Source organism: Sarcophilus harrisii, chromosome 4 (genome assembly GCF_902635505.1).
Source record: "Sarcophilus harrisii chromosome 4, mSarHar1.11, whole genome shotgun sequence".
In the NCBI taxonomy this organism is placed as follows: domain Eukaryota; kingdom Metazoa; phylum Chordata; class Mammalia; order Dasyuromorphia; family Dasyuridae; genus Sarcophilus; species Sarcophilus harrisii.
The window spans coordinates 239,865,079-239,879,069 of NC_045429.1; the positions used below are offsets into that span (position 1 = coordinate 239,865,079).

At 33.3% G+C, this 13,991-nt stretch overlaps 1 protein-coding gene across 1 annotated transcript in view; it reads left to right on the forward strand.

The window, feature by feature from the left end:
- COL9A1 (collagen type IX alpha 1 chain) overlaps positions 1-13,991 on the forward strand; it is a 124,411-nt gene that overhangs the window by 65,877 nt on the left and 44,543 nt on the right. The window contains exons 19-24 of the mRNA XM_031968607.1: positions 3,965-4,018; positions 9,244-9,297; positions 11,169-11,222; positions 11,377-11,430; positions 11,629-11,682; positions 12,301-12,354. Coding sequence (XP_031824467.1) covers positions 3,965-4,018; positions 9,244-9,297; positions 11,169-11,222; positions 11,377-11,430; positions 11,629-11,682; positions 12,301-12,354 — 324 coding nt within the window. The remainder of the gene's footprint in view (positions 1-3,964; positions 4,019-9,243; positions 9,298-11,168; positions 11,223-11,376; positions 11,431-11,628; positions 11,683-12,300; positions 12,355-13,991) is intronic.

Sequence of the window (13,991 nt, forward strand, 5' to 3'; positions counted from 1 at the left end):
CTATGATCAAAAAAAGAATCTTGCCACAATAATACAAGAAATAATTAAAGAAAATTTGCTTGCAGGAATAGAATAAGAAGGGAAAGTAGAAATAGAAAAAAAATCTACTGATCACCACCTCAGAGAGTTTCTATAAAGAAAATATACAGAAACATCATTGCTAAATTTTGAACTCTAACTCCTCTTCCCTGATGAAAGAAAATTTTACAGGCAACAACAACAACAACTTGGTTCAAAATGCTGAAGCCACAATTAGAATCACACAAGACTCATCAGTGACTACAATAAAGGCCACAGGGCCTGGAATATTTTATGTTGACAATCAAAAGAACTAGACTTGTTGTCAAAAATATTATATCCAACAAGATTAAGTATAACACTGAATGAAAAAAAAGAACATTAAGTGAACTGTCAGATTTTTAGAATTTTGTCACAAACAAACCTGAAGTCAATAAAAATTTGACATATAAGTACTGACATCAAAGACTAACTTCACAGATTCAGTAAGGTCTAACTTTTTATGTTTTATATATGGAAATGTAAATCATATAAGATTGTCATTAGTAATTAGGTAGTCCAAAAGAAAGATTGGGATACATCTGAGTATGATGTGATACTAAAAAGCAAAACTATGTTAGAAAAGGTAAAAACAGTAACTATGCTATAGGAATGAGGTATAAGAGAGAGGAATTAGATGGGAGAGCAGGACTGGTAGAGCTGAAATCCCACTCATCAGGAATGGGTTAAAGGGGGCATAACAATATTATACACACACACACACACACACACACACACACACAGAAGTGTATAACAACTTCCAAAATCTATAAAGAAATAAGAGGGGGAGAGAATAGGAAAAGGTAGCTATAGAAGGGTCTTTATGAGTGGTATTAGGTGTGTTGATTAATGGGAAAGGGCTACATAAGGACAAAAAGGGTGTAGGGAGTAGATAGGGGAAGAATTCTTGGGGTGGGAGTGGGAGGGGAGCCAAATAATAGCAAGGCAAACTAGCAAATAAAAGTAAAATAGAAGAGTTAGAGGAAACAAGAAACAACCCATATATCTGTATGTGTGTATATATGTATATGTATGAATATCTATATATGTGTTTATGTATGTATATTAAAACAAACATACCTGTATTTAACTTTAGCCTGTTGGGGATGGACAAAGTGGGAAAAAAAGTAAAGTTAAAAAGTGCATAGCAGAGAACAAAAGAAAAGTTATTAGGAAGCAAAGGAAAGATGGACAATTCTGAAGTTCTTGAAATGGAAATTTATCATTATATATGTTGAATCCCCTCATGTTCTGCTGTGCTCATGACAATGATTTTTTCCCTTTTTCTGTTTAAAATTTTAAATTAAAAAAGAAAGAAAATGCTATGCATATTTAGAGAAAGAACTATAGAGTCAGAATGCAGATTGAAGCATATTATTTTCTTTATTTTGGTGGCTTTTCCCTTTTGTTCTGTTTCTTCTTTCATAACATGACTATTGTGGAAATATATTTGTGTGATTGAACATATGTAATGTATATCAGATTGCTTGCTTTTTTGGGGAGGGGGTGAGAGAGAGGGGAAAATGTGAAACTCAAAATCTGACAAAAAATGAATGTTGAAAACTACCTTTATATGTAATATAAAAAATAAAATGCTATTTGTCCCCCCAAAATCTAAAAAAAACAGATTTAAGGTTTAAATATCCAAAAGATTACCCATAGAGCAAAGAAAGGTGTTCTGTATGTATTCCATGTTCAAAAGACTAGCCACTTGTTCATTGGCAATTATATGCCTCTTGAATATGGAGTAGGTAGGATCAGACTGATTAGTTTTTTTAAACCCAGCATATTATCATTCTAATTAGAACATTCTTAATTGCTGGCAATCATGTCTTTTAATAAAAAGGCATTCCCTTGTGTTTTAGTAGTTTGCTGCTTTAATATGCATAGTTAATTAATTTGAAATAACAGTGTTCCTCTTTTCAAAGCATTATGTTATGCCAGACTGTTCCATTTGGGGGGATCACTAGATGAAGATAGAATTAACACACTCTGCTTTTCATGTTGGAATAAATAATGATAATTATAGGAGCAATAATTTCCAAATATTCACTGAACATGGCAGTACATTCAACATTATAGGAGAGACAGGAAACAAACATTGTTTTTGTTTATAAAGGTCAGAAGCCCAAACATATGAAGTTGGAAGAAGATGGGTCACTTGTTCAACTTCTCCACTCAACTCATATGAACTAATTCAGGGAGCTCTTCTAATTGGATCCTGCCAAAGAACATGTTAGAAACCAAGCTAGAGGAAATTGAATAGTGAATGAAAGAGTAAGAAGTTGCTTCTACTCTGCCTTTCTTTTGAGATTAAGGATATACCAAAAATATCAGTGAAATGTTAAGCTGATAAATTTTATTAAAAACTATTAAAGCTTAAAAATGCCCATACCTCCAGAGGCACCTTGTATATTGGTGTTTAATAGAATATATTTGTTAAAGGATGTCATAATAATGTCATTTGGTCCTCTTTGAGAATGAAAGACAACCACCATCAACTAACCTTTTTTTTTTTTTTTTAAAGGAAACATGTTGCTTTAACTCTAGTGATGTTTTAAAAACTGGATCAGTCATTTCATTGGTTTAGGGAATTCCCCAGTGAACAAACTTTGCAATATATAATCTTAGAGAGTGATTACAGACAGCTGAGGCAAATTGGATTGATTTATTGAAACAAAGACCATATATGTTGCCAAAACATTTGTTAAATGTTATACAGATAAGAAAAATGATACTTAGAAAAATAAAATGACTTCCTTAGAGTTATGTAGATGAGAAGCATTCAGGATTCAAACCCAGGTTCCCTGGCACAATTCTAATGTTCTTTTAACTATTACCAGTTTCCTTTAATTACAGACATTTGACTTTTGAGAAATGTGCTTCACTTCTTGGCTGCCTTTGGTTTCCTAATTCAGAATACCCCAAGATTGCTTGAATGGAGAACTATTTTTTTTCCTATGCAGATGTAAACATGGTGCCTGGGGGTATATAGGATGTAATCCATTCTCTGGTAGAACACTTGACACTTTTTTAGGAACACCCCAAACTTCCAATTCTTCCCTATTTCTTGAATATATCTCATAACACACACACACACACACACACACACACACACATATCTATCTAGCCACATATCAATGTGTTAATAAGGGAGTCATGAGATATTTGTCTCAAGCAATCTTTGTTGAAACTTGAAATCTATATTCCTCAAAGAAACTGTATGTGAAAAGCAATTATCTATAATAGTTTCTATTATGGATAATATATATTTCATTTTAGAACTTGTAGTACTGGGCTTCAAGCACATTAGTATGATTACTGAGGCCAGATGTATTGGTCAGGTATAACAGTTTTTTTCCCCCAATGGTAAAACTTATTCACATTTCAAACAACTTTGATGTCAAAGAACTCTTAGAAGTCTTAGAACTTTGTATTAGAAGATAAGCCTTTTATCAATTTGGCCTGAGCATGTAAGTTTTGATATGTTTATGAAAAAAAATATCAGTCTCAGTTTTGATTGTTAGTAATTCCAGTTCTAGCTTTGTATGGAAATTTTCATAATATTTAAAATCATTTTTACTTTTCAAGGCTAAGAAAGCCTTTGTGATTTAATTTTTTTTATTAGGGATATCATCATTTACAAATATTCATTTTGGTTATAAAAATATTCTGTTTTTCTAATGTTTCAGTCAAGGTCACTGACTTTCTTCTAGTTCAGTACCAAGCCATTCATTTTTGCCATCTAAATTTAAGTTTTTCTCTTATAGAGGGATATAGTTTTTAAACCGCTCACCAGCACAAAGCCTACTCTAAAGAAAAAATGAAGCAATAAAATTTTTTTTTAAAATGTATTTCAGTTAAAATTTATTTTTTTATTCTTTTTCTTTCTTTTCTTAATTTTTAGGGTCCTCAAGGCTTAAGAGGAATAACCGGTATAGTTGGGGCCAAAGGGGACAAAGTAAGATCAAAATTATCTTATTTTTAAAACATTAAATGACTTATTAGAAATGTAATGATGAAGAACCATAACATTTATTACCTTTTTCTAACAAATATATACTTTTGCATTAACTAATTTAAATGTATAAAATATCTGATAACTTTAAGTCATTCTAAGTCAGTATTCTTCATTCATAATCAATATTCCTCATATTTAGTATGCATTCTGGTTTTCTCTTTATGATTCCTTGTATTAATTCACCAAGGTCTGTCCAATTCCCTTTACCTTTATTATATTTGTTGGTATTAATGCATTATTACAATCCATTGCTTGGATGTGTCATGATTTATTCAACTATTTTTTGCTTAAGATCATCGTATTGATAGAATCATTTAAAACACTTTAGTAGCCTATTCACACTGTTCTGTTTTTAGTTTAGGAAACTTATGAAGATTATGAATACTTAATTTTAATTACTGATTTTAAAAATGAAATGATTTTATTTAAATAGCTATTTAAACAAATATTATTTAATAATGGTAAAATAAGATGGGGCGTCCAACTCATGTATATGAATTACAGATTCATGAAGTATTCTATGTTTTGAAACCAGGTCTTCTTTGCTCCTTTCTTTCCCTTTCTTTTCCTACCCTGTCCCCTATTATACAAAACACATCAAGTTTTTTCATTTATGGAGGATGTGAACTTAACCTTCTTCCTACGTATCCTTCCATTTATACATAGTTTCCTAATCCTATTTGGAGTTTTAAGTTGCTCCTATAAAGGCCTCTCCTTTTTGGATCCTAATCATCTCTTAAAATAAATGATCTTTCACTGAGAAAATTAATTAGTATTAGGAACATGGATTCTCAGAGATGTAAGGGATCTTGGAAATCATTAAATCTCCTACCCTTTTATTTTATTGGAGAGGAAAGACTGAAGACCAGAGTACCTTGCCTTAAACTTCAAGGCTAGTTAGCAGCAAAGCACAGAGTTTTTCCTGACATGATTTTTGAGAATTGCTTCCACTTGATATTTTTTGAACAAAAATAAAAGTTTTTTGCTTTAGTTTTTATCAAGTTGTTCTTCAAACATGTTCTTTTTATGAATTCTGATATAAAAAGTATCTTTTTGTGGTCTTAATTCAATTAAACTTACCAAGCATTTATTAAGTACCTACTATGGGTCAGATGCTGTGCTAAGTGTTGAGGTTACCAAGACAGATGTGAGCTACTCCCTGTCATTGAGGAACTTACATTCTGTAATCATTACATAAAACTAATGATGAATAATAAGGTCTATTTTATTATTCCTGGGTCATTCTTCACCTAAGAGAATGCTGAGTAACATTTTGCTTTTTCCTAATTCTTAAGGATCAGTGTATTTTATGATTCTTTAGCTGCCTCAAATTCAAATGATCTGTAACTGGTTTTGAATCTTAGTAAAAGGTGTTGTGAATTCTAAATGCTCACTGTTGCCTCTTCTGTTCTGTCATCTTACTTCAATATCTGTCTATTCTTTTGTTTCTTTTTATATTTTCTCATCAACCTTGTACATTTTTGTCTATTACATTAGTTTTTCTTTATTTGTATTATGTAAAAGTATTAATCTAGGTGGTATAATAGCCCAGTGTTGGATTTGGAGTCATGAAAGTCTGAATTCAAAGTCTGCTTTACTCACTAGCTATATGATTTTGGGTAAGTCACTTAGCTTGTCCCTGTTTCAGTTTCTCCATCTGTAAAATGGGAATAATAACTTCAACTTTGTTGTGAGGTTGATTATCCATCCTTCTAATCCAGCATCAAACCATTTACTTTTATGATCCAAATTTTAAAGTTTTCTATTAGTAGCTATTTAGAAGAGCCTTATACTTTGTCATTAGGAAAAAGTAAAATAATGTGTACACAGTGCCTTTATTACCTTTTTGTTGTTTAGTCAATCAGTGTCTGACTCTTTGTGACTTCATTTGGAGTGATTTGCCATTACCTTCTCTAGCTCGTTTTACAGATGAAGAAACTGAAGCAAACAGAGTTAAGTAACTTGTTCAGGACTGTATTATATGAGGCTGAATTTGAACTCATGTCCTCCTACTCTAGGGCTGGCCCTCTTTCCCATTGTTCTACCCATCTGACCTTAAGAACCTTATGATATCATAAAATAAGGATACTTTTGCTGTCTCTTTTGCCTTTTCTAGTAATATGATCCTCATTCTTTTTTAATTAAATTTTTAAATCCCTATTTTATTGATAAGAAAAAATGTGGAGAGAGCTGTAACAGCATTTGGGGATCAGAGAATCATTGTTCTATATATGGTAGACTACAAGATGTCATCCAGACCAATACTCTTGGTTTCACAAAGAAGGAAACTGATAGGAGTTTAAATGACTTGTCAAGGGATACATAGATAGTCTGTTTCAAAAGCAGGAGGTAAAGCCAAGCCTTTTAACTTTAGACAATGCTCTTTCCAATGTACCATGCCACATGTCTTCAAGTAACATAAAGAATTGTATAATTTAATTATTCAATAAGGTATTTAAAATATTTGTATATTTAATAATACACTATTAATGGTTTTATGTTTAATAATAGATTACATTACTTATCTTGGATTATTATTTTTACCCTGTCAATGGTAATAAAAGACAGAAATTATCTTATAAAGTTATGATTGAAATAAGTTATTTCAAATCTGTATTAGGCGGAATCTGACTATTAATTATCCAGACATATAAAACACGTTCAAGCCATAATCATTTTATATGTATGATTCCATTTGATCTTTACAACAACCCATCCTGTAGGTGCTATTATTATCCTCTTAACAGATAAGGAAACTGAAGTTGAAAGGATAAAATGATTTATCCAATGTATGTATGTATGTGTGTGTATGTGTGTGAAAGAGAGAGAGAGAGTGAGAGACAGATAGACAGACAGACACACAGACACACAGAGAAAGAGACAGAGTCTCAGAGAGAGAGACAGAGAGAAAAAGAGACAGAGCAACGGAGATGAGAGAGACAGAGACAAAGAGTCAGAGAGAGAGAGAGAGAGAGAGAGAGACAGAGACACACAGAGAGATACAGAGAGATACAGACACATAGAGATACATAGAGACACAGCGACAAAGACAGAGACAGAGACAGAGAGAGACAGAGACATACACACACAGAGACAGAGACAGAGACACACAGAGAGAGCTAGAGAGAGAGAGAAAGAGAGAGAAGGACGGGGAAGAGAGGGAGGGACAGCTGATACCTTTGGCAATATCTGGAGCTTGAAAATGGGAGTAGAAATGTCAAATAAAAGGATTTTGTAGGGCACGCCTGAAATGGGCCACATGCCTGAGATTCTGACTTCTGATGTGATTTGAGGTTTTGGAGTCTCAGAAATGCCTTCAAGCAACTGTAGCAACAGAAGCTGGAGCAGCTGTGATTGCAGTGCCTATCAGAGCTTGACTCACTATCTGATTTGCCCAGATGCTCTAGAAACTCTGGGAATGTGACTGCAGAGCAGTTATTTATATCTCAAAACTTTAAAGAATTTCATTTATTTATATATCCTCTAGGCTCAGGTGGCGTAGTGGATAGGGCACTGGGCCTGGAATCAGGAAGACCTGAATTCTAATAAAAGCCTCAGAAACACATTGGACAAGTCATTTAATTTCTATTTTGCTTCAATTTCCTCATCTGTAAAATGGGTTTAATAATTTCACCTACCTCAGAGGGTTGCTGTGAAGATCAGATGAAACAATGATTGGAGAGGACCTAGCAAAGTATCTGGAATTTAGTTATAACAATTAGTTATTAGTATTATTGAAACCTTGATGCCTTGATGGGGTAGCAATATTAACTTACAAAAACATTCTTAAAGGCTATATAGATGTATCAAAGCAAAGCAGTATAACCATTGAAGTGCTTTCAATGATGTGAGCTATAAATTTGGGCTGATGCATCAATGTGCTAAGTGCTTAACTGAATTTTCCTTAGTGCATGCTGTTAGGCAGATGTTCTTAACCTGGGATATATGATCTTAAAAAAAAACTTATCTTGATATGATTGATTTTCTTTGTAATCCTATGCATTTTTTCTTATGCATTTCTAAAAAAATGAGAAGGGGTCCATGGACTTTACAACACTGTCAAGAGTCCCTGGCATAAAAAAGCTTAAGAACCCTCATGTTAGATAAAAGGTACATGAAAATCAATGAGGCACCTCTTAGGCTTAAGGAGTTGCTGACTTTCCAAGTTGGTAAATCAATCTTATAAAAGAAAGGAGAACAGCTAAAATGATATTTAATTTTTTTTAATGTTTTTTCATTTCTTTAATAAGATTTTTTTTCAATTTTATTTTACTTTTAGTTGTTGATTCTCTCCCACCTTCTTCTTTACATATTGAGAAAGCAAGAGATATAAAATCCATTTCAAATAGGGATGATTATATTAGCTATGTTACAAACCCTCCTTCACAACCAAATTACAGACACAGAATAACATGTAGCAAACTGCATTTCAGTCCATTTGCTCTGTTATCTTAGAATAGGTAGCATTTTTCATCATTAATCTTTTGGAACTGTAGTTGGTCAATGTGTGAATCAGGGTTTCTTTCTTTTTTTTTGCTAAGGCAGTTGGGGTTAAGTGACTTGCCCAGGGTCATACAGCTAGGACATATTAAGTGTCTGAGGTCAGATTTGAACACAGGTCCTCCTAATTTCAGCACCAGTGCTCCATCCACTGTGCCATCTAGCTGTTCCCAAGGTGTATGTGTGTATTTGTGTGTCTGTGTGTGTTTAGGCGAGAAGCAAAGACAAACAATATTTATAATAATTTCTTACCACTAAACCCCACTACCCCCCTTACTAAATTTTATCGCTTCCATCAAACCCCAAAACCGGATGATAGGCCTTTAGTATGGTAATTAAATACCGTGAAGAAATAGGTACTAAAACACATGCAAGCAACAGCTAAGTCTAACTCAAACCCACACACAACCACTCACTATTAAACTACTATAACTATTATAGGATATTATAGTCTCTAATTACTATTATCATATATTTTGTTCCTCTGGTTCTGTTCACTTTACTCTGCATTAGTTCATACAAGTCTTCCTGGATTTCTCTGAAATGATCCCCTTTCTCATTTCTTACAACACCATAGTGTTCCACCACATTTGTACATTATAATTGATTTTTCAATGCAATTCTTTTTGGGAGAACCTCATTATCACCTGTTTTCTATTTTACAGGGAGCTCGTGGCCTTGATGGTGAACCTGGGCCCCAGGGACTTCCTGGTGCACCTGTAAGTTGTTTTTCTCTTCTTAATTCTTCATATTTGGGGAATATGTTGTTGTTTTATTGATCAGAGCAGAAGAGATAGAATGATAGATGTTGTAATTGTTTTTCATGTTTCAAAATGTTTTGGGTATCGATTAACCAAATACATTTATTAAGTGCCTACTATATGCCAGGCATTTCTGCTAAGAGATATGGATACAGAGAAGTAAAATTGTAGAGGGCCAGAACTCTGGAGAAGTATACTTGAAAGAAGGATACTTACAACAAGGTGTTAACTCAGTGGAATTGATGAGATGATGGTTCTTTAGTATACAACTACCTAGTACTTAGCATGGTGATGTAATGGTTCTCTAGTTTACATATACTTAGTGTGCTGTAATGATATAATCATACCAAGGTATTTAAGGGCTGAGAGAACTAGAAAAGAGACATTCCATTTTTGACCATCCTCTTGTGGCTCTCCTGCCTTCATCACTTCTCCACTAAGACCAAGACTGGTCCTGAGATCCTTCAGAAAGGTAGCCCAGACATTACATAAAACAACTTCTTTTGAGGAGCTGACAATTTAGCAAGGGGAAATAGCAAGTTCAAATATAAGTATATTAAAATAGACAAAGTTATTTGAGGGATAGAATGCATATTCTTGGCTAGAAAAAAAATATGAAAGGAAACTAAGGATTCTGAGACAGAGATGAAAAGGGTAAACATTCCAGGTATAGGAAACATTTAAAAGCACAGAAATGGGAGACTCAGGGTCATATGTGAGGAACAGAGAGACAGTTCAGTCGGACTGTAGTATTCTGTATTTTGCATATCCTAAAGTATTTGCAGCCATGTTAATGATAGTAATGATAATAATAATAATTTTATTTTTATAATTTTCAAGTCCATATTTTAAAAAATAATTATTCAGTTGCTTTGAAAATTTAGCAAATAGCTAAAGAGCCTGTGCTTCTAATTCTTATATATGTTGTTGTTTTTGTTGTTTTGATTATTTTTTTATACCACTACCTTCACATAGGATTATTATTCTCTCTGTATACTGATGGTCCCTCTAACTTAATACAGATACAAGCTGTTGGTCATGAAGAAAATCAGGCAAAAGAGTATGGGTGAATCAATAGAAAACTATCCCCTTATTATAAGACTTGAAAGTAAATATAAAATAAAGAGAGAGGCATAGACTGAACCTGTGATTCTACTGGTACAGGGAAATCCAGGAGAGGAAATTCCCTTTACCTATGCAGGTTGGCAACTTCTCTGCAACTTAGTCTTAGAGAGGTGTTTAGAACCCTGAGAGGTTAAAGAAGTTGCAGGGACCATACAGTTTTTGTATCAGTGGCAGCCACTTGAACTCAGACTTTTTGTGTGTGTATGTATATGTATGTATATAAACTGAGAATTGTTGTTGAAAATTATTTTCATGTCTTCATGATAACATGTTATTGTTATTGTGCATATGTTACAGTTCAAAGTCCAAAGAGCTCAACATCAATATTGTTTGTTGCACATCAAAATTCCTAACCTTTTCCACAAAATATTGAATTTCTGAACATTTGGTTGGCATCACTCAATAAATGTTGATGGTGTGCAGATTTGGTGGTTTATTTTAATGTCATCTGCAGATTGGACAAAAGATATCTATAACGTAGAAGGAATCTGTCAAAATCATGATCTTTCAATTCAGTCAATGAAGAAGTTTTAATTTCCAAGTCAATTTCATTTTATATCAATGTTTTCTAAAATATTGATTCATTCTAGGACAATGTGAAAAACATTTGGGACAAAATAGCAATTACAACATGTAATATGCATACTGATTTAAAAAAACCCCTGCAACTTCTGCATTATTAATAAGAAATGTATTTCTTTCAGGGTGATCAAGGGCAGAGAGGACCACTAGGAGAAACAGGCCCTAAGGGTGACAGAGTGAGTTCTAAATGCTCTCAGACCCTGCATTCACAAAAACCTTTATTCCTATTATATACAGAACCACAATAATTATTTTGAAAATATAATCGGATGTTTCTCGTGTATATTACTTAAATGTATTTTTTCTCCCTTATCTTTTTTCTCTTTTCAGGGTGTTCAGGGTCCTAGAGGGATAAATGGCCTTCCAGGTCCCAAAGGAGAGAATGTATGTACTCATATGCAGCACTTTCCATATTTAAATTGATATAGCCATGTTAGTTATTAAAACAATAATTCTATTTTTATTATTATTTGAAAGCCCATTTCTTTTAAAATAATTACCAACTATTTTGGAATTTAGCAAATAGCTAAAAGCAACAGAGTCTCTGTTCCTAATTTCCATATAAGATTTTTATGTCTCCAGGGTTTGCCAGGAGTAGATGGTCGAGATGGAATCCCTGGAATGCCTGGATCAAAGGTAGATACCTAACTTAATCAATGTGAAATTTAGTAGTCTTTAAAAAAAAAAAAATGAGCCACAATGATAAGACACAATGTTGATTATTGTAGCCAGTTTGCTTGGTTTCAATAGCACTATGAAACGGTATTATTACTAAAAGTATAAGAGACGGGGTATGATTGTTGAGTGAATAAATGACTACTGCCATATTCTTGAGTCATATGCCATTTTACAAGTATGTGTTATTTTACATAGCTAATCTAAGAATTTGTAGCGTGTTTTTTCCTCTTAAATACATGATATATGGATAAGGATAAGGAAAGGGATTAGACCTGTGATTTCTGAAACCCTGATACTAAAGGGAACTCCTTTCATTGTTGGGTGGTGCCTTTTCTGCAACTTATGGTGACTGAGAGTTGATTAGTACCCTAAGGAATTGGAAGATTTACTCAGAATCATACAGCTAATGAGTGCTGGAGAGAAGACTTAAATCTATCTTGCTCTTATAGATCGACTCCTTACCCCCTTTGCAATACTACTTCTTATATATAGTATATGTGCTATTATTACCTTTCAAGTAATACAATTATGACTCAAGAAATATTTCTATCTGAAAATATAAACATTATTTTTCAGGGTGAACCTGGGAAGCCTGGACCTCCTGGTGATGTAGGAAGGCAGGGGCTTCCTGTAAGTATCTAGTTCTTAAAATGTAGTTGAATCAATAATTATATGTAAGGAAAATTTGAATAAAAATTTATTAATATACATGATGATTACAACAATGTAAATGAAAAGGATAGCAACAAAAAGATGGAAGCTGAATGTTGTGAAATTAAAATGATCAAACTTGGCAATAAAGAGAGAAATATGAGAATATGTTTTCCTGATTTCTTTACAAAGATAGAGAACTGACTATGGTGTGGAACACTGAAACAATATTGGACTTGTGTTGGTCAATTTTGCCAAATTCTTGCCCCTCCCCCCCTTTTTTCCCCATTCCTTATTAGAAGGAATGACTATATTAGGTTGAAGAGGCATACTGGGAAATGAAGGTTATGTGAAATGAAGGAAATGTGACATCAAAAGTTAACCATAAAAACAAAAATGTTATTTTGCTCTGTCATTTATTAAGTTTGATTTTAATTATCAAATTCCAAATAAAATTATTTATGATTTTTTCCAAAATATGTAATTTTATAAACTTGTATTGGGGGGTTTCTTTGGGATGCAAAATGTTTACTTTTCATAAATTCACTATGTTTTCCTTCGGCTAACCTTGATGCTGGGTGGATTTCCTCTAAGAATTTTTTCTTCTCTGATTCTCTGGTCAGATTCTTGAAGTGAGGTTAAGTCTCAAGGAGAATGGGATGGAAACCAGGGGCAATATGAGAGTGATGAGTTTTGGATCATATATTACTTTGAAATATAGTTTGGGTCTGCTGATGTAACTCAAAAGGATTCACAGGAGGATTATATGAGCTAGACAATATTGAAAGAACATTTGGTACATTTATGGGAAGTCAACATGTGTTTTAACTAATTGGAAACCCTGAATCAAAATGCAAGGATGGAGATGGCAGAGAAAATTGCAATAATAAAACTGCAAATGATACTAGAAAAGCCTATTTTGACATATCTCAAAATCAGGGCAGTCTATTGACTGCACACAGTGAAGTCAAGATTGATACCTTCCAAGTAGTATAGGGAACAGCATAGAAGGATTGTAGTCAGGAATGTTGCCAAGGAGTCCTAAATGTATGATGGTCATTAGATCATGGTAGGAAAGAATCCATAATGTTCTTGGAAGAGAAATCTTGGTGTTAACTTGACTGTTTGCTTCAGGACAGTTTGGAAATCAGAGTCACTCAAATGAAAGGCTTGCTTAGGTGAATCTGATTAACTTCCTACCTTTGAGGTAGCAGTTGGAGGGATGTCAGTCAATTATAAAAAACCCAAACTGAGCATTTCTAAATTGAAGAATTCTAAGAATAGAGATTTCTACCTAAGAGATATTCCAGAGAAGGGACAAACAAGAAAGGAAAGGATATCCATCAGGACAGGGGGACATGTCTACAATTAGAATCTCTAAACCTGGCATTTTGAGGGGACCATAATTATTCATATCACTTTTGTGCTACATTAGCATAAATAACTTGAGAGTTTTATATTGAAAGATAATTGTATTGTCCATTCCTGGACATCTAATTGTAAATGTTGATCCTGATTAATGTCAGCCCTAGAAAATATTTTATCATATTGAGTCTATAGTCCCCTATATTTTTTGATCTTTGACTAAATTTTAAAATCCTTTTTGAAATTTTCAT